At 44.7% G+C, this 20,527-nt stretch overlaps 1 protein-coding gene across 3 annotated transcripts in view; it reads right to left on the reverse strand.

The window, feature by feature from the left end:
• Positions 1–20,527, reverse strand: part of ext1c (exostoses (multiple) 1c) — a 71,752-nt gene that overhangs the window by 10,310 nt on the left and 40,915 nt on the right. For all 3 annotated transcript variants that reach the window (XM_031866326.1, XM_031866325.1, XM_031866327.1), the window contains exon 3: positions 1,884–1,977. In XM_031866326.1, the coding sequence (XP_031722186.1) occupies positions 1,884–1,977 (94 nt within the window). The remainder of the gene's footprint in view (positions 1–1,883; positions 1,978–20,527) is intronic.

Here is a 20,527-nt window from a genome sequence, read left to right on the forward strand (position 1 = left end):
CCCCCCCCCCCCCCCCCCCCCCCCCCATTTCTCTCATCCCATCCTGCTCTCTTCCTCTGTGTATGTGGTCTGGAGTGTTGATAGGTCTGGGTGTTATTGTGCACCCCTAACACACTTTTTTTTTTCTAATTAAACCACCAGAGAACAGCAGCAGCAGCCAAAATTGGCGGAGATCAAATGCTCTCTCTGTCCCACCGGGGACTTCCACGCTACTGCATTTCATCCGAGAATAAACCTGCTGAAGGACACTCGAACAAATAGGAGCACTTGTATGTGTGTGTATGTGTCAGAATGAGCGGCGGGTTAAAACCAGGTCACACGAAGACTCCCAGAGTGTTAATCCAAGGCCTCAAAATTTGAAATGCAGCCTGAGGCTTGCCTGAGTCTTACCCCCCCAAGAGATGAGGCACTCTGAGGGTGAGTTTCAAACATCCCAAGCCCTCCCTGCCTGGAGGTAGGCTAACATGAAAGCCTGTGTGCTGTGTAGTTGTTTATGGTTTTGTTTGCATTGGGAAATAGAGAAGGGGGAGGGTTTGAATAAATGTGTGTGTGCAAATGTGTCTGTGTGTGGAAAGCTGGCAGCAGGTTTCCGACCACACTGGTATTGGTAATTGGCAGTTCTTTTGTGGGCTTGGCCGGCACCAAAATGAAAAAAGAAAAGAAAAATACACACAACTGAAAAATCTTAAAAAGAGAGAGATGTAAAAGAGAGAGGCCAGCAGGGAGGAAAAGACAGAGAGAACGAATGAAGAAGACAAGAGGAGAAAGGGACCATGACTGCTGCCTGCTGCCAAGTGGGTTGTGTGTGTGGATTTGTCCATTCAGCAGACATCAGTGGAGGAGCAGGCTGCCACTTCTATGGATGCTTCCGGACCATTCTCTCACACGCACACGCACACACACACACACACACACACACACACACACACAGAACATTTTAGCAGCCGGGGTTCAGTGTTCGGCGAATCTAAAAACAGCCACTACTGCTTCCTGCACCGGTGTGAGACCGTCGACTTGGGTGGCAGAGAGAGAGAACGACAACAGGCGGACTGGTTTAAACTGCTCTCTCACTCCGCTGCCTCTGCGGTTTCTTCAGTGTTTGTGTACTTGCACATTACACTGATGAACTTAAATGACAGTGTAAGTGTGTGCGTGTGTTTGTTAATGGACCCATTTTAGTTTAAAAGGCCTCGCGAATAGCAAATAAAGCCTTTATGGTTGGATCTGCACTCAACACAACACAATGGTCCGGGGGAAAACACTTGCAGATGTGACCATTAAGGTGTCAGTAACCAAAAGACTACATAAACCACGGCCTGGAACGTAAACACTCTGCACCGCGGTGCACTTCCTTGTTGACCGAACGGTATATGAGCTGGAGCTCAGTGAAGCAGAGCCCTTTCCTGGAAAAGTGTAATTTAGTCACTCTCAACAGCGTTATCCAGAGGGGAAATGCTGCAGCTAACGTTGTTCTGGTGATTGCTGTGTTGGCATGCAGCTTGTAGAGACTTCAGACGTTTGTTTATGTGGGCCTCAGAGAAACTGGGGAGTCGTAGGGCTAATCGTAGGGCACTCAGGCAGGACGACTAACAGTTCTTAAGAGTTACTCGTCAGTTATGTGTGAGTGAGGGATTTATACTCGTTAACCTACAGTGTTCGATAATATCAGTGGTTGTGTGCAGTCAGGCTCGTGCAACTTAAAGCCCCTGAAAACTCGGTTTTGCGCGATAGCATTAAATACACCGACAGTGAGAGCAGAGGGGTTCGGGTTGATCACAGTAAGAAGCTGAGGGACAATGTTTTAACGCAGAGCATGCTCACATGGTTGACTTCTAAACTGAATATTATTGACTGTGTATCACATTGAATAATATATATTTTACCTGTAGAGACTCCAGGAAGCGGAAGGAGCCCAGGCGTCGACCTCGAGGCACCAAGCAGAAGGTGGAGTTGTGGAGGAGCTCCTGGTAGTCAAACCTTAAAAAAAGAAGAAGAAGAGAGGAACAATTATAATACACGGATCTGTAGATCCTGTTTAATTTTATGTTCGCAGCATTAAAAGCAGATATGGGGTCAAAGTTTAAGATGCATCTTTCAAGCTCTATTGAAGAGTCCAACAATTGGTTCAATAGCACAGTCATGTGTCAGTATAACTGCATGAAAACATGTGTTGGAGAAATATGTAGTTATGTCTGTGAATACGCTCTGTATGTGTTCAGATAGAAGCCTCTGATTGGCCTAAACTGTGGGTTGAAACACATACAAAGGTTTTCTGGGAGAATGGAAACACACATTATTTTCTTTCCTTATTTTTATTGTTTTTAAATGATTTATTGTCAGGTGGTGTGCCTGAACCCAATTAAATACGAAATGAAAGTCAGAATAGACTTTGGTGTTAAAAGAAGTGATTATAGGAAGGAAAAATGGACCAATGTCCACTGATATGTCAACGATGAATACATTGATGTGTGGACGATGGCAACAGGAAAGCACCAACTAGTGAAATAACTACATGACAGCAAACGTATATCTAGTAAACAGGCTGCCAGTGTGGTGACACGCGCCTCTTTTGATAAATGATATTCAACATACTGTATGTCACACAAAACATAAACCAGGACTTATGTGGCTTTGCATTTCTGATATTTAGTTATGATGGCTCAGATTATGAGCAGCAATAAATCAAATAAAGTCCCCACCCTGCTGACATGTTGGCACCACCACAGATAGCTACAGTACGTTGGAAAATATATCCATCACTGAGCTCATAAGTAAATATGCCCTAATCTCTGGTCGCTATTGATTTGTGTGGCCTGAACTGGTGCCACTACTCCCACTGATGCCATACGTCACCCAGGCGAGCTCCGCCACTTCGTGCTCATATTTCAAACCGGCGCTGTGAAAAAGAAGCCCAATGGAAACTTCCGCAACAATGCTCGCCTTCATCCGCTGAGTGGAACAGCAACGGACGGGTGGCGCAACGGCCCCCTGGTAAAGAGCTGCGCCGTGGAGTAAACAGATGGGGAAACAAACAGGCTCTTATGGGAGAGCTCACTCTGCTCCTCCTCGTCTCATTACTACGCCCCCCCACTTCCTTTAGGCCCTGCTCCCATCCCGCTCCCTCCTCCTCTTCCTCGTTTTCGGCATCCAGCTCTCTGCTTGTTTATTTGCAGAAGGGACGTCAGTGTATAATATGCCAGCCATTAGTCTTCTACACTCACTTTGGTCTTGTTTTGTTTTTTGAACCCTCCGTGAGAGACGAGACGCAGGCCTCTTTTTTTTTTTTTTTTGCTCCCTGGACGAGAAAATTGGAGATTTCATTGCTGATGTTTGCATCAATTACCACGGATACACTCAGTCCTGGACTTCAAGAGCTGAATGGATGTCGCTGTGTATTCAATATGAATGTGTCAAAACATGGGAAACGGACACGCACACACAAGCACAAGCATCGGTTTACTGAAAGGCAGCCTTGTTTGGCGTTTGCTACGCTTCTGCACTGATATTCCTCCACCTGTTGATAGAGCCTTGCCATGGCCACTGATGCACCATGTGCATGTGCATGTGTGCGTGGGCCTGCGATGGATCCGTTTGCATCCGCAGCAGTATAAACCGGAGCGGTGATGTACATTTGAAATGATTCACGGAGCCAAAATACCAGTCACGACGGGTTAAGAGATTTACACAACGTATTTCTGAGGGATTTTTTTGTGTATAAAGCTTGTTCTGAGCTTGGGATTTAGGTAAACATATTCATTTAGCTACGCATGAGTAAATGGATTGGTAGATTGCATCTCTCAGGATACAATCTACTACACAGAATATAGTATTCATACATCTGGGGCAAGGGAGTAAATAACAGAGTGTGTGTGTTACATTCAAAAGCAAATACATTTCATCTCCTGGAGTAACTATATTTAGTTTGGCATGTTGGCGTAAGAATTCATTCATATTGTAATGGTTATGTGTGCATTGGAGGGGATAAATTCACAAGAAAGAAATTCACAAATTTGTAAGAAAAAAATGGAATATTCTCTGACATAAAGTCAAATTCTCTGAAATCAAATCGCTCATGTAGGAGAAATAAAACATGTCAAGGAACCAGACTGCAGGTAAACACTGCGGTAACGCAGACTGCAATTTTTTTTATTAGTAGTATTTATTTATGTTAATAAAAGAACACAGAGCGAACACCAAAGATGACGCATATATGTATCTTTTTCTCACAGATTTAGCACTTTCATATTAGAGAATATGCAAGTTTATTCCTGTAAAGCTACTCCGTAATTATTACTGTTTGACCTACATTGGCCCTAATATGCTGTCGCTGTGTTGTGTGCGTCTGTGTGTCGTTCCTAATGTGAGACGAGGGGACCTCTTGCATGTCTCAAACGCACTGAGACTGAGCTGGTTGTTCTGACCCACTTCTCTCTCTCTCTCTCTGCTCCTGTCACCTGTGCATGCGCATTTGTGCGAGTTTGACGATGCATAACTAGGAGTGCGCTTGTCCATGAAGTAACGCGTGTATGTGTGCACGAGTTGGTCCGTCTAGCCGTCCAGTCTGCCGGCTGCTGTAGTTTAATGAGGGAATGTGCTTAAATGCAGCGAGTGAATCATTTTAGCAGCACTTTGTTTCCAACAACAGACGACCAAGCCTGCTGTGTCTCTGCTTCACTCCCCCCCCCCCCTCCCTCTTCTTCTTGCCTTTGATTATGCAGGTGTGTGTCACATAGCTTCCACAGGAAAATACGAATTATTGTCGTGTATGCGTATGGACATGTCCTGGATTATTAAACAATGCCGAATGTGTGTGTGTGTGTGCATATGCGTGCGAGAGGATTGGTTCGCCCACAATAGGAAATTAATTAGCCACCGTTTTGATTTGCGGTTTTCAAGGAAAATTATAATTTGCATGTTTCAGGTTCCTCAAATTTGAAAATGTCTGCATATGATAGCAAATTAAATATACAACTGACTCTGAAGATGTTATCTTGGGCTTTGCAAATTGTAATTTGGGTGAACTGACCTTTGAAATGGCCTTTTAGGCTTATCATACACACACACACACACACACACGGAAAATCAGAGCATGTGCATGAGCAAATAACTGAGTCAGTGTGTCTGTGATATGGCTCGTAGGTAAACCCAGCTAAATAACAATGACTCACTGTGTATTCATGTGTGTGTGAGATTGCATGCATGTCATTTCATATCGTGCGTGGCGAGGAATGTACCGCACTAGACTCCCTGCATGTTAATGTGGGAGAAGCATGCATACGGTATTATGTACTGTAATGTACACGCATGGGCCTGCGCTTACAATAGAAGAAAAGGGGCTTTACATGAATCCTGTGTGCACTGGATGCCAGTTTGCATGATTGTTATCTGGGAGCCCTCATTGTGATTGTGCTCAGATCTGCTGTGTGTGTGTGTGTGTGTGGAGATGTGGATTACATTAGATTAGATTACAAAACAGATACACTAGTAGATTATTGTGCTTTGTTTTTCGACCAGTAGTCTAAATCCACTGATATTCAATCTACAATGATATGACAAGCAGCAAATCCTTATTTTAAAGCTGCTTTAATCAATTTTGTAATATGAACAATAGATGAAATGACCGTGTATGTGAAAGGGGTCGCGTTGTTACAAAGCCACAGAGAATCACTCGACTCTGCAGCTCCCTCAGCTCTATGGAGCTTTTTGGCATCTTTAAGCTAATCGTTTCGCTTTTACGGCCCTTCAACTTTAACAACAATGTTGGTGAATAGCTGGCGGATCATTCAACGGCTAAACAGCCCTTGGGCAGTGTTCATAAAGCTTCGTAGTACAAAGAGTTGCTCCTGGTGACGAAACTCTATGAATATTCTTAGAATGATTCCCCTGAAAGTTGAAATAGCTTCCTGGTAAAGATAAAAGTTAGTCACAAAGCATCTTAAAGAGCTCCTTTGTGAGTTGGGAGGAGGACTTTTAAGAGGCTTAAGAGTTTCTTAAGCAGAGGGAAAAAACGGTGAAAAGACGAAGAGGTAAGACAAATATATTATATATAATATTGAGTTGATGAAACACCGCAGATTAGATCATGCAGGGATATGTGCTCCTGTAGCTGTGTCCACGGTGTGATAGCATCTGAATTGTAAGTCGCTTTGGATAAAAGCGTCTGCTAAATGACTGTCATGTAATGTAATGTAATAATGTAGGCCTATGGCTTACAATGTATTGAACAGATCATCACATTAAATAGTATTTATAATAACTCCATGACTGAACAGAGACACAATTCTATGATTAAGTCTATCGATTTCACATCATCACTAAGAGAGCATTGTTCCTTCACTCTTCTTTAAAAGAATGCAGCATTCCTACCAACGGGGTCAACCCCACCTCCTCACTGAGGAAACTGTTTCTGTGCCTCACTTGCTCAGAGTTGCTCTGAGAAGTTTCCTAAATCACTCCGGAGCTAGTCGGAGGATTGTCGGAGTGTTTCCTGAATACAGCCCCGGAGATTTCCCTCAGGAGGTGGCAGAGACAAAAAGTGAAAATTAAAGATGAGTGAATATTGGACTTACAATTCATCGGGTGGACACAAACACGACTCCGGATGAATGCTAATGCTGCTCTGTCTCCGCTAGATGTGTGAATAAGCAGCTGTTTGCTGACACGTCCACCATATCAAATGTGCCACGGTTGGGATTACAGTCTCTGCGGCCTCCAAGTGGCAAAAACAAAAATCTGTTAACGCAGGTTTAAGATGGACCCAGCATATATTGCATAAAAGTTGAATTGATCATGAATCAGCTCTTCTTTTAATTGAAGTGGAGGCCTGGTGTACTTAATGTTTTGATACTAGGTGTTCTCTGAATACATTTCCATCTCATTTCTACGCTCTTGATTGCACATCGTGAGTGTTTGTGTTTCGTGATGAAAGACCCTGATTGTGCGTACACATAACTTTACAAGTCTTATAAGCACTTACGCTGCCTCCTCCCAGACCCCCCCCCCCCCCCACCCACCCCAGTCCCCGAGGAGGACACATATACGTAGTTAAATATTAAACATCCAATATCGGGCCAATCTAGGTAGAGGGATGAGAGCAGTTGATTGTGTCGGGACACGCAGATTGGATGTCTCCATATTGCAATCCTTTTTCATATTTACATCTCAGATAACCACAGTCTCATACAGAGACAGAAATAGAGACGGAGAGTTTCTCACACACGCGTAGTGTCTCCCCCCCCCCCCCCCCCCCCCCCCCACACACACACACACACACACACACTGCACAGCAGGCTCTCCCTGTCTTCATGTCAAGGCATTGGGCTCAGTGTGATACCGCTATCATCAAAGCTGTGTTTACTATGACGGCACCATTCTGAGTCGCCAACTGCGTGTGTGTGTGTGTGTGTGAGTGTGCGTGTGCGTTTTGTATCGTCTGATAAGCAAACCTACCTCTCCTCGACCCCATCATCTCCCGAAGCCCTTCCTCTCACCCTGACTCGTACTTCTGTTATGTTTCTTCTTGCCCTCCATTTTGCCGGTATGTGCGATTCCTCTTTATTTCTACCACAAACAAAATTGCCATTCACTCAGTGATTCCTTCTTTCCTTTCTGCCTCAGGCCTTGATGTACACTCATTCCTCATGTATACTAAACACTGACCATTCAATGGATATTGACTGAGTGAAAGCGGTGAGAGGTGAGGGATGGAGGGAGGGAGGAGGGGGTAAGTAGGAGGGCGGATGCTCCTTGATCGACAGCAGCTTCTGGTCGGTTGATCTCCACTCTGCTTCCTGTAAAGGTCAGGTGCCAACAGGACGTGTGCGTGCCTGTGCGTGTGTGTGTGTGCGTGTGTGTGTGTGTCCCTGAACACAAGTGTGTGTGGTTGACCAAGGTTATGGATTAGCCGCCACAGCGCTAACGGGCCACTGTCAATACTTTTCACTCTCATGTACACCTCATCGAGCACATCAGAAGAGACGGTAACGTCAGCACACACACACACACACACACACACACACACACACACACACCTATACACAGCTAATCGTGGCCGAAGCAATGAGCCTCACCAGCAACATGCTGTTGCTCCATCACTGTTACTAGACAATGTGTATCATGTACTGAACCATTTCATTTTCATCTTTGAAAAATACATAAATGAACCATTAAATGGACAAAGAAGGGGGCCCAAACCTCACATGATCTTCTCTGTGGTTCAGACATGTAAGAATATCACCGTACCTGCTGGCCGTGCAATTGAGATGCAAACTATACAGTCAAGTGATCACAAAGTCCCCAGTTGGACTCTGGACAGGTACCTTTGTTGCATGTCATTCCCTGTCACCTTTCCACTTCCAAGTGAAAATGATCCCAAATAATGCACAAAAAATAAAAACACATCTCCAGCTTTAACAATGTACTATATTAAAAAGCCTTTTCAATACATAGAGATCTCTTTTTGACTGAAACCACGGCAGCATTTGTACTCGTTGCTGGTTCCTCGGCAATTGTCAAAAATTAATCAGGTGGAAAGGAAGCCATCTCTCACGATCACATCTTACACACTGACCTTTTCAGTTGGAAAAAATGGAGCCTGTTTCTGCTCAACCCGGTCCTTCTCTGCTGCTGAAACTCTCATACATGCCTCATTGTATCCTAACTATGACGACTGCAATAATATGTGTTCTCAGACGTGCTTAAAGATTTCCATAACTCTGCTGCTCGTCTGCCGCGTCGCGACTCCCTTACTTAGTGTCACTTATGTCCTCCTCTACCACGGTGTCCTTCCTGCAGACTCCATTGCTACGTGCCAGCCCATTGTACCCCGTCCACCCAGGACCGAGCACCAGACCTGGGGTAACACAGCCGTCTCTACAGCCTCAGACCCCGTCCCCCCCTCGAACAACTGATCCAGTCTTGGTCAAGTCTCTTTAGACTCGGTTTCATTTAATGTCTATTTTTTCTTCCTATGTAAATGCTTTTCATCCAATAATCACACATAGGAAGTGCTCCTTATGCTAACTGCTTCATGTTTTTGGAATAATGCAGCGTATGGAATACTTAACTCCGTTTCCTTTTGTATTTTTACATTACTGGTATTTGGCTGATGCTATTATCCAGAGCAGCTTCCAGTGAGTCAGTAATACGATACTGCACGTCTACTGTATATGCACATAATGGGGCCTTGTGTTACTCCTCAGCTATAAAATAAAAGACCTATAATGTACAGTACATGAGCTGATCATATGACTGCAGCTGCCAGCACAATGTGCACAAAACACAGGAAGGGTGTCGGGATGTGTGTGACGGAGAGGGAGATGGACGGAGGACAAACGCGTTATGTGAGAGAGGACAGAAAAGGGATGAGAGAAAGACATCGAGGGAGCTAAATCTGTGGGTAGCCAGCTGCTGCTGCTGCTGCTGCTGCTACTGCCTCCGGGACTCGGTAGGAAGGGGGGGAGAGAAAGTCACAAAACTGCAGCTCTGTCTGCAGGCGATGGGTCAGGCACTGGGCTGTAACCTACACTAAACATGCCATCTGACAGAGGCAGAGGGGTCAAACGAGATTGTTGCTGTATTTTATTCTAAGGACGGCATTATTTGGACAATGTAGCGGTAAGAAATGTGGCCGTGAAGTTGTAAAGAATACAGGAAAGGGAAAAGGGGTTAAAAGATGCAGAGACATAGAAAAGAGAGACGGAGAGAAGAGCAGGAGGCTAAACAGACAGTTCATGTTTCAGTATGCGGTCTTCTAGCATCCACTTAGATTAAACCGAAAGAGGGAGGGAGAAGCGAGTGTGAGGGATGTCTCGGCAGCAGCACGCAGAAGCAACAGTGCTCGTAATCTTCACTTTTTCTCCTCCTCATCATCCTCTTTGTCTTCATCTTTCCTCTCATTTCAGTAATCTCCACATGAAGAAAGAAACAAGGCCGTGTGCAGTTGTGAATGTGTGCGAGACGGGTCAACAAAAGATAGAGGTGTATTCAGATGCTAAATCCTATCCTGCAGCTGTTGTACTGTTATAACGGTCTGTGGTGCCCCCCCATCACACACACCCACACACACACACACACACACATATATGTGTATGTCCCAGCCTCATCCACTGTCTTAATAGCAGAGGGACGGATAAGCCATCTCCTTCAAATCATTCCATTTTCTGCAGACTCACTCTCTTCCTCATCTTTCAGCACCTCGATGGGGAGCTAGTGTGTCTATCTCAAAAACTAAAATTCTTTCGCAAATGCTGAAATCCCCGACCCTGTGTCCTACAAAATGATGTTCCCATACAACTCGACTGCGTTCTCAGTTACGTTTAGAGGCAAAGTCTACACAGGTTTAAACAGTGGTTAACATTTTAAATTGAAACAAGACACACATCTTGAATTGCAGCCCAGTGCACCTAAACTGACAAACAGGATTTATATTTAGAAGGAAACAAGGAGCTATTCGGCTTAAAGATCCAGTAAAGATTCAGAAAACCAAGTCAGAATGAAGAGTCGATCCGAAGAACGCTTGCACTGACTGGCTGCCAGCAAAACCACACAAATAGTGTTGTTTTTCTAGATCTGGGTGTCGCTTGACTGGAGAAGTCTCGATTCTACTTGGTTCTGGGTTATTTGAGTCGATACCTTAAATGAATCTAGTACCGATACCCAGCCCTGCTCAACCCCATGGTCCCCCTCGTCCCTCGCAAACACACACCTGGGCTCCACAGGAGTGGCATTAGTCATCGCACACGGGGGCTAACTTCTGCCAGCCTTCTCAGACTCGCAGAAAGAAAGAGAGAGAAAAAAAAAAAAAAAAAAAAAGACACGGAAGTTATGTCGGTATCCTTCCGTGCAGTGGGCCTCGCGGTATCAAAAGCCACCATTCCTCTGTGTCTCTTTGCTATCTAGCAGCACACTCACTAATGGATTTTCTGCCACGCAGCTTTGTCTTCCTCAGCTACCGAGAGTCATTACTGCTGAGGGCCCGAGTGCCAAACAGGACTGACTTTGTTTTTTCCTCTCCCTTCACATTCGGTTCCTCCTTCATGACAGCGAGCGATCGTTTCCTCAGGAGTGACAATTAAACTCACAATAACTAATCTGTACATATTTTCCTTTCATAACTTGCTTTGACATCCTGATCTACAACTTGTTCTTTTTGGAGATTTTAAAACATGTTGCGTAACCTGAGCTAATACATCATTGTTAATTGACGAGAGAAAACAAACACTATTCATGAGAAAAGAACACACAATGTGCACATGTTGTGTGGCTTTTAACAAGCAGGCAGGGTTCTGTTAATGTGACAACCTTCCCCTCTGTGTGACTCTCTGGTCTGCTATGGCACTGTATCTGTGAGCGCTGTCATTAACGCTGGCATCAACCCAAACTTCCACCTTTTTAAATGAACACTAATTACATTAACACCCTTCACAGCATTAACGGTGGCAGAGTGGTCCCATGCGCACCTGCTACCAGAGACGGGGCCCGGGTTTCATCTTTGTCTTCAGTAAACTGTTTTCCTGCAATACTCCTGCTGATCGTCCTGGTTCTACAACATCCCTTTTTAAAAGGTTTTCCGGTGCCAAACCAACTCATCTGCCCTTTATATGTTATGGCAGCACTACACAGTATCATCATCTAACACAGTAGAGACTTGATACTCGACGTTTACCACTTTCTTTTATTAAATTCTTCTATTTTATGTGCGTCATTTCTTCTATTTCCTCGTGTTTCTTTTACAGCTTGTCTTAGTGCCTTTCTTTCATCTTGTGGACAGCCCTTTGAATGGCCTTGCTGTTGAATGGTGCTCTACAAGTGAACTTGCCTTGCCAAGTTATTCCGTTTCAATGTATTGTTGTATTGCAAAAAATCTTTGTTTTTAGGAGTTAAAAAGATTGGAAACCACGAATCTTAAATAACAGCTACGACAGAACCAACCGGTCCTGTTAACTCCAAACCACTGACGTTGAACTGTTATTTCAAATGTTACAAATAAGTTTGAGTGTGTGTCGGCCGTCATGGAGATTCCTGCGGCTGCATTCCTGCCATCCTGCACTTATTATCCCTGTTGACGTTATAGAGGTCCTGAACTCTGCTGGACAAACCACACGTCCAGTCCATGCCTGTTATATCTGTTGTTGGTTCTGGACTCGGTGCTCTGCTGCACACACGCTCATCGTGTACAGAAATACACTGACCGCCTGGGGACCCTGTCATTACACACAATCCCTCCTCCGCTGAGTGTGTTCCTGTGTGTGTGCCGGTTTTCTTTTAAATACCACTCTCTGTGCGTACTTACTCTCCTCTCTGCCTCTTTGTCTTTATCTGTCCCCCCCCCCTCGTCTATATTAATTACACAGAGACGGGAGGACTAAACTCTCTAATCTGAACAGATACGACCCCAGCGCCAGCTGATCCCTTAACACTGTTACTTATATACCATAATCCAGCTCTCGCAGAGCTGCAGCACAACAGACATGTAAATAATACAAATATTAAATCTAAGGGCTATTGGTTTCCTTAATGGTGTTCATATATTGCACAAAGTGAGGGGCAGAAAGAGTGAGGGTGCCGTAACAAGATTTAGATTGTGTGTTTCTTAACATTCACGGCCTGTAAGCGACTCTTCAGCACGGAAAAAGCATTTATATCATCCTTGAATTCAGAGCCTCAAAATATATTTTTTGTGTCCTGCGTCCATTTAACAACAAAATTGTGGCTTGATGCGGATTAAAGCGACATTAAATACCGTAGTTTAAGTAGTTCCAGCCAGGCTTATCAAAGTGCTTTTCACTAAATCTATTTAAAGTAGCTTTATTTTTTCATAAAAGCAAGTTTGTTTTTCTACATTTTTGGCTCAAAATGACTGAATAAAAAGTGCAGTTTTTTTGTAGCAAAAACACTGCAGATTAAATGTGGGTACTTAAGGCCTCATACTCACTCCCAGTGGTCAGCTACATGTAGTAGCCAGAGATAGAGGGTGTGACAGACTTCATCATGTGGGGTTGTTAGTTATATATAGAAATGGGAGCACAGCTGTCCGTCCATTAGGCTAAAAGCACAGCAGCACTAGAACACGACCATGAAGTCAGTGGCCTCTGTGCGACAAGACGGAGACGAGGAGCAGAAAGACGGAAAAAGACATCTCAACATCGCTGCTGAAAGAACATGGAGAAGGGAGGGAGGACAGCACAGATGCAAGCCGAGGACAGAGGACAGGCAAATGTGTAACATGTAGAGATAAGACTCACTAGGGGGGGTAACTGTTGTGAAATCTGAGGCAATCTGAGGCAGACAGTGGCTCAGATTGCACAAAGACTACAGCTATGATGTTGGACGTTACAGGGACTGTGATAAATGCAAATGCAGACCACGTTTTCTTTACTCGGATGGTTCTGTTCTTCATACTCTGGTTCTTAAAATTAGATTGAAACAAATAGGAAAATATCCCAATATATTGACTCGTGACCCCTTTATCGTGATACGTGTCGCATCGCCAGATCCTTGCCAATAAACAGCCCTAAAGGCTGCCTGTGAAAGCAAAGTCAGTGAATTATGTTTTGATGACCACGTCTTTAGCATTTGTGCAAAGCGAGCAACTGCCTCGTGGGGCCCGGATCCCTGAGGCCACAATCTGCCTGCACGTCAGCTGATTATTTTTTTTTGGGGTCATTTGATTAATTGCAAATTTCTTAAGGCCAGTCCTGAATTATTGCCTAATCTCATCTTGATCGCTGTTGAGGGACAAAATGTAGTTTTAAAGGAATAGTTAAAACGCTTATTTGCTGAGATTTAGATGGGGAAATTGATACCACTGATCATGTCCGTATAGGGAATATAAAGCTGCAGCTTAGATTAGATCTTTTTAATGGATTAATCAAACAAGACACAGTGTGTTAATTAGTGAGTTTTAGAGGTGTTGGCTGGTGGACTACAGGGCCAGGCTGTAGCTTTTAACGGACAGCTATGAAAGTGATAAAGAAAACGAAATAAGTTGTTGCACACTTATTTTCTCCTGAGTCTTGCTGTTGTTAGCACCTGAGAAGGCAGCTTTGTAGTGAGCGTCGGTGTCACAAAGAAAGACGCTCTACTACAAAACTTTCAGGTTGAAATGATCTCATCACACTGACAGATTTTGATTCATTCGTTTTTAAAGACAGTAAGACCGTTAGGCAGCAGACAAAAGGACTCGATTAGACTTCCGCAGTGTAAAGAAGTGTGAATGCACTCCCTCTGTGTCTTTGACGAGGAATATCCTGAGAGCAAGAGGTAAATAAGGACATGCAGAAACAGAGGGAACGCAAAGGTTTACAGAGACAGAATACAAAACGCAGCGTGACGTCTTTGCAAGAGGGGATAGAAAGAAAGACGTAGGACAGGCTCACTGTCTACCTCCCCCGGCGTGCAGTAGGTGTCTGCTGCAAGTCTACCGTGACAGATCTGAAATCAGGTTTTCTGCCTATAAATATAGCGCCGAGCAAGGCGAGGACTCCTCCACTTCTCCTGTTTTTCACACCGCGCGAGTGCGTATAGGCCACAACCCCGCTTTCATTTTCCATTACGGCTGGATACTTTATCCGATGTGCCCATCGCAGAGGGAAGGAGGAAGGACAGATGACGGAGGGTCTCAGCAAACACTGAAAATGAGAGTCTTTCATTACTGTGCTCCATAAGTAATGATGCTGGGAGAGACGGATAGCGGAGGGAGGGAGAGAAAGGGAGACAGGCGTAGGCTGAAAGCGGGAGCAGCAAACGCACGCCCAGGCGCTCTTTTTGGTGAGACGGGAGAGGAATTATTCATCGTGAATTTACACATCAAATGACTGTTTTCTCCCTTATGATTTCTCTGCTGCACGCTGAAAACAAAACGTGTTGGGGAGCTCGTGCGGATGGCGGGGAACGGTGCATTCGTGAGCCCACACATGTACGACAGAGACAGACAAACAGGGATGCGTGTTCATTTTGTGCCTTTCATTGTTTCACCACAGGAAAAGGGCCAACTTCCTGTTTTGTTTGTTTCCTGGCTGCCTGAGAATTGCCAGATTTTGGTCGTGGTGATGAGACGAGCCAACTGGCAGCTCCCCGGGTAGTCTATTAGCAACAAAACACACACACAGACGCTCCCCACACACAGGCAGGTATGAAATCCAATCAGCTACACCGCTGTCCTTGCCGGACCACCTATGGGCCCTTTAAGCCAAACAGACATATCAGTGACAATGGGGCTGCTTTTTGGAGCGCGGTGTCAAACACACCGCCACTAAAGCTATTTTAGCTCCGAACAAATACTGCCGCATATAGAAAAGCAGCTGTGCTAATAGCGGTGGTTGAAACGCCCCTACGCAGGTGGTGCTACAATAGGTATGACTGTCACGCGGCTGCTCCCTTTGAAGTCAAACGAAAGGGAAAGTCAGACAGAGAGTTTGCCGAGACTGTAGGATCATTAGCGCACCAGTCATATATCGAAAACCCTCCTTTCATGTCCTCACAAAGCCACGAATAGCTCCTCTGTTCACAATAAAGGCCATGAGACTGCGCTCTAACCTAAAGTACATACGGTGTGTTAAGTTCCCAGAATAAGGTTAAACACTAGACCTATTCTCTACCTTAATGAACATTAGGTCATGAGAGAACGACGGCCACCGTGGAAAAATAGAGAATGAATCTCATTTTGGGACTTCCAACGACACTGACCTTCGGCTTTATGACGAAACATAAAACAGTGGAGGGCCTGCTTGCTTTATGGAGCCATCTCTAAGTAGAGCCGCTACTCATAAAGTGTCCCCATTTATCATAAACCTTCACGGTCAAATGAGTGGGGCTGAGTCTTCTAACTGGCTTGACTAAACTTATGATTGAATGTCACTGGTAGGTGTCCTGCAAAGAAGCCTTTTGTTTTCCACAGACGGGGATGTGTTGTGTTTGGAAACTTTCCTGCAAACTGCAAATGTCAGAGGGTTGTTTCAATGCTGCAATAAATACAAAGTTTAAAGCTGCTCTACTCATTATTTTTATATTAAGAATGGATCAAATGAATATGTAAAAGGAGACTCGCGGCTCTCATCAGAGTTGTTTCCAGACACAGCAGGCAGCTCAGACCTGGCTATTGGACGTTTAGAACACATCCACACGACTATTCACACGACTATCAGGTGGAAATAGACATGATTGTTCACTACATACATTTTAAAAGATGAAAAAATGTCAATGTTGCCAATGTGGACAGAAACATCAATCAATACAAATATGCCGATTATCGTTCTTGCTGGGAGTTAGATGAGATGATCGATACGAGAAGTTACAGCCAGCAGCTGGTTAGCCTAGCGTAGCACAGAGAGTGTGGGTAATGCGCTGGACTAAAAAACTGACATTCATAGAAAAGGTTTGGACTCATTTTGAACCGGAGCGTCTGCAGATTAATTCCATACCAGATACATTATGATCCACAAAAGTTAGGCGCGATAAGAGATGAATAAATCCCTGTTTTTGTATTATCTTCTCCGCCATCTTGACTGCAAGGGAGCCGGGAGGGACAATTGAGGGAGATTCAACTCTTATTTGTTCGGTAGAGGAGAGGGAGACTCTACTGAGTGCACTTCCCCCGTCGTGTAATTTGCTATGAATGAACTCTGTAGGACTGTAAGAATGTCATATGTTTGTTTGTACACATGTGACGGATAGGATGGAAACATCCCGATGCGCTCCTATCATCTTCCTCCTCCTTGATCGCCTGCTTGCTAAACACCAAAATGAAACATACGCACTGTAATTGCATGATATTAACCCAGATTGTTGTTGGGGGTTTGTTATGCATTGTGGAGCGGGGCTACAAAAGATCGTTGAGGGAAATTATCTGCGGAGGCTCCCTGGTGTGAACATAATCTGTCTCCATGATATTTCATCTTCTATTAATAGTCGCACGGTTTAGGAGGTTTTCTTTTCCCACAGAGCTGCATTCTGCACCCAAAACTCATGAGTCATATGATCACGATCTGTCGATGTGGGCTGTTATTACTAAGCAATCCGTCCGACTAATGCACAAGCCTGAAGTTTAGACATAAAAGCAAAAAATAACGACACAATCTGCAACTATTCCAGGATGGTGAGAACTTGAAATGACCTCCTCCAGCTTAAAATGGTTATTACAGCCACACAAGAAACATGTTTCTGCTGAAATAACACACAAATCTGACAATTTTCTGGCTGACACTTTCCACCTGTGGATGATGTACGCTAGATGCACACAGCCCTTATTTTCAAGAGAGGGTTTAGAGGATATTGGAGCTTGCAGTGACCCTTTCACCTGTGAAGGATATTGAATGGACCAAAGACATGTCTGAGGCGGGTCGGCTGTGGACGTGTGCAGACAAGTGCAGCGGAGAGGAGAGGACCAACAACAGTGAAACAGATGGCGTGGGATGGGGCGGAGGAATAGATGTGTTCATTTGTAAAGGGTCACAAAGATGACTCACTCAACTTTGAAGATGGCTGTAGGGCAGAGGCAACTGTAAAGGAAAGCGTGAAGACGGGTGACAAATGGCATGCGAGGCAATGGGAGGCCGGCGAATGCAAAAAAAGACAAATAAAACGCTCCGCGATAGAGGAAGCGAGAGAACTAGGCAGAAGTGGAGGAATTAAGAGAGCGGGGAGGGGAAGCAGGGAGAGCGGTGGGGAGACTAAATGGTCTGTTTTCAGCAGCAAATGCACTCGCGGTGAAATCCATCACTGGAGGTGCGGCTGGCAGCTCATCTACACCGCAGCCGTTGTTTTATGGCGTTGACACCACCGCCGCCGCCGTGTTTTCATCAGTCAAGGGCCCTGACACCACCCTGGGGAGTCGCACATGAAAATGTGTGGGCGACGAGATCGGTGTATCTGCATATCTGTGTGTGTGTGTGTGTGTGTGCGTGCAAGCTCACTCTTGCTTGTCTCTATACCTGTATGTCCCGGTGTAGTCAGTGATGCAGTGTGTGCCAAGATCCTACAGATTATAGCGAGCTAGACACTACCGTGGAGGAAAAAACAAGACGCGGCAGCATTGTCGGCCCCTGATTAAATCCTTGAAATACTCAAGTAATCTACATAAGAACCTCAGTGTGAGGCAACTGAGGGATATTTTCTATTATTCTCTCGTGTGGCAGATTAGGTTTTTTTCCTTTGTGGTGCAGGCCTTGCAGCTCATAGCAGTTGGTATTTCAAACACTAATTCTTCATGCTTTGAGGAGAACAACAATATTTCCCAAAGAAACTCCCATGGGCGTTTATTTAGGCCACAAATACAAGTGGTGGCACTGCAAAAAACTGCAGAGTTACAGCTGCGAAGAAAATGCCTTTCTAATTGCGTTCTTGTATAAAGACAAAATGTGGCAACTTTAAATTCTTTGTGCCAACAGTGGCGATAACTCCAGTGGCCAGAAAATGACCTTTCATATTTTCCATGCACTAGATTGCATGCAAAAGCATGTCTTGGTCTAAAACTTAAGATACCATTGCTCCACTCTGTCTTACAGAAACTCTCCAACAATCTCGGCATCCAACTGAATGAGGCAGAAGCATCATAAAATATAGATCTAAAAATGGGCAACTCCTGTAAACTGCTGCATGTGCGATAAATCGATAATTCAATTTAAATATGAAGGCCAGCGGCGTGATGACACGTTCTCCCTCTTCAGCCTCCCCCCATCTCCCCTAGAGCCCTGCATTTCTTATTCCAGATCATTGCATAGTGTTTATTTTTATTATTTATTCGTTGTTGCAGCTGTCTCCATTGCATTGTGAGACATTACGTTTTTAATATGCATCGTGGTCATATCTTTTTGGGTATACTTGGGTATTTAGTAATTGTGCCATTGTTAACACACTATAAAAAGGTGGAAACATGTCGTATTCCACGTTCACATGGAAGTTAGGGATGGGAAAGTCAACCATGTTCTCGTGTTGCCTTGTTGCCATAGCGCTCCATCCTGAATCCTTAATCCTGACTCCTAAATCGTGAAAGCCTGTATTCTCGTCACCTGCCTTCCTGCTTTCCATAATTCTGACAGCCACCAAGTTGTCGACGGTAAGCCTGTTCATTCGCAATAGATTCCAGTACAGCGCAGCCTTTCATTTAAACTGCTCTGCCTACGAGTTTCTGCATTTGGATCTTCTGCCCTGCAGCAGAATCCTGACGGACGTTCACAAGCTCTTTCTTTAACATTTGCCTCCGACCGTGTTCAGCGAATCTCATGCAATGTTAAGCAGAGCAAGAGTGAGCAAAAGAGGAATAATTCAAGAGCTTATGTGTGCATGAATATGGGTCCACGCGTGTGTTTTCAGAGCCAGGCAGCAGGTCAGGAGGTGATTACCTGCGGTGTGCAGGGGATGAAGGGGGCCGTGTCCTTTAAGGAGCGGCTCAGTGTGAGGTGAGGAGAGCTCACCAACGACCAGGCTTTTTAATTACTCCGACTGCTAATTTGGATGTGGCTATTTGGTGTTATGAGTGTGGTTGAGACAGTGTAGACGCCATCCAACGATGCATATTTCTCTGTTTTTGAAAGCAATTGCTAATCAAAGACTGACTTTTTTTCTCCTTTGTATTATTGGTCTAATTCTTAGAGGCCCAAAGACGCGAAATAACCAATAATTCATGTGAAAAAAAAAAGCAAAGATTAGAGGAACGATTGAAAAAAAGACATTTGCTCTGGCATTACATTTCCTTCTACTTTCCTGTCCTGGTATGTGTTTTGTGACCCCCTCCATGATTCATCTTGTGACCCCTTGAGGGGGTCCTGACAACAGGTTAGGAACCAGTGAAGTAGATGATTGTCAGTAAATCCAGTGATGCACTTCATCAGGAAAGGTTGCAGTTTGTCTTCACGCACGTACGTGTGTGTGTGTGTGTGTGTGTCTGTGTGCGTGTCTGTGTGCGTGTGTGTGTCCTTCGCATATTTCAACAACTGTCCATCCGGTCTACTTTACACTTGAGTGGGTGTATTGCTGGGGACCCAAGGACGTGCGGTGTCGAAGTTGGTGCAAATTGGACACGTTCAATATTTAACTTTGCATAAACCAACAGCGCTCTGTTCAGCAGCAGGGGGGCGGGGCTACAATCGAGTATCTCGTAAGCAGCGGGCCTTTACAGGCCGCTCATCGACTGCAGTTCACTTTTGGTGCTGGATGCTGGACATACTAACGTTACTACGTTACGTTAAACTCTTCTTCACGGCACTGCACAAGCACGGACGTGTGGAGTCTGTGAGTGTGTATGTGACACCTGCGTAAACACAGATTGCTCAGATAAATAGCAGACACAAGAGGTCATGTCAACGGAGCCAGTTGCCTTTTATGCGTGTGTGTGTGTGTGTGTGTGTGGGTGGTGGAGGTCAACACCCATAGGTATGTGCATGTGTCTAATGGCATTCACACTCCCTCACACAGTTTTACTGCTTCCAGGCACTAACATTATCGACTACGGACTCAAACAAACAGCCTGACCTCACAATACGCACACACACACACACACACACACACACACACACACACACACACACAC

The sequence above is a fragment of the Anarrhichthys ocellatus genome, unplaced genomic scaffold (assembly GCF_004355925.1).
Source record: "Anarrhichthys ocellatus isolate YVR2014 unplaced genomic scaffold, GSC_Weel_1.0 scaffold35, whole genome shotgun sequence".
NCBI lineage: Eukaryota > Metazoa > Chordata > Actinopteri > Perciformes > Anarhichadidae > Anarrhichthys > Anarrhichthys ocellatus.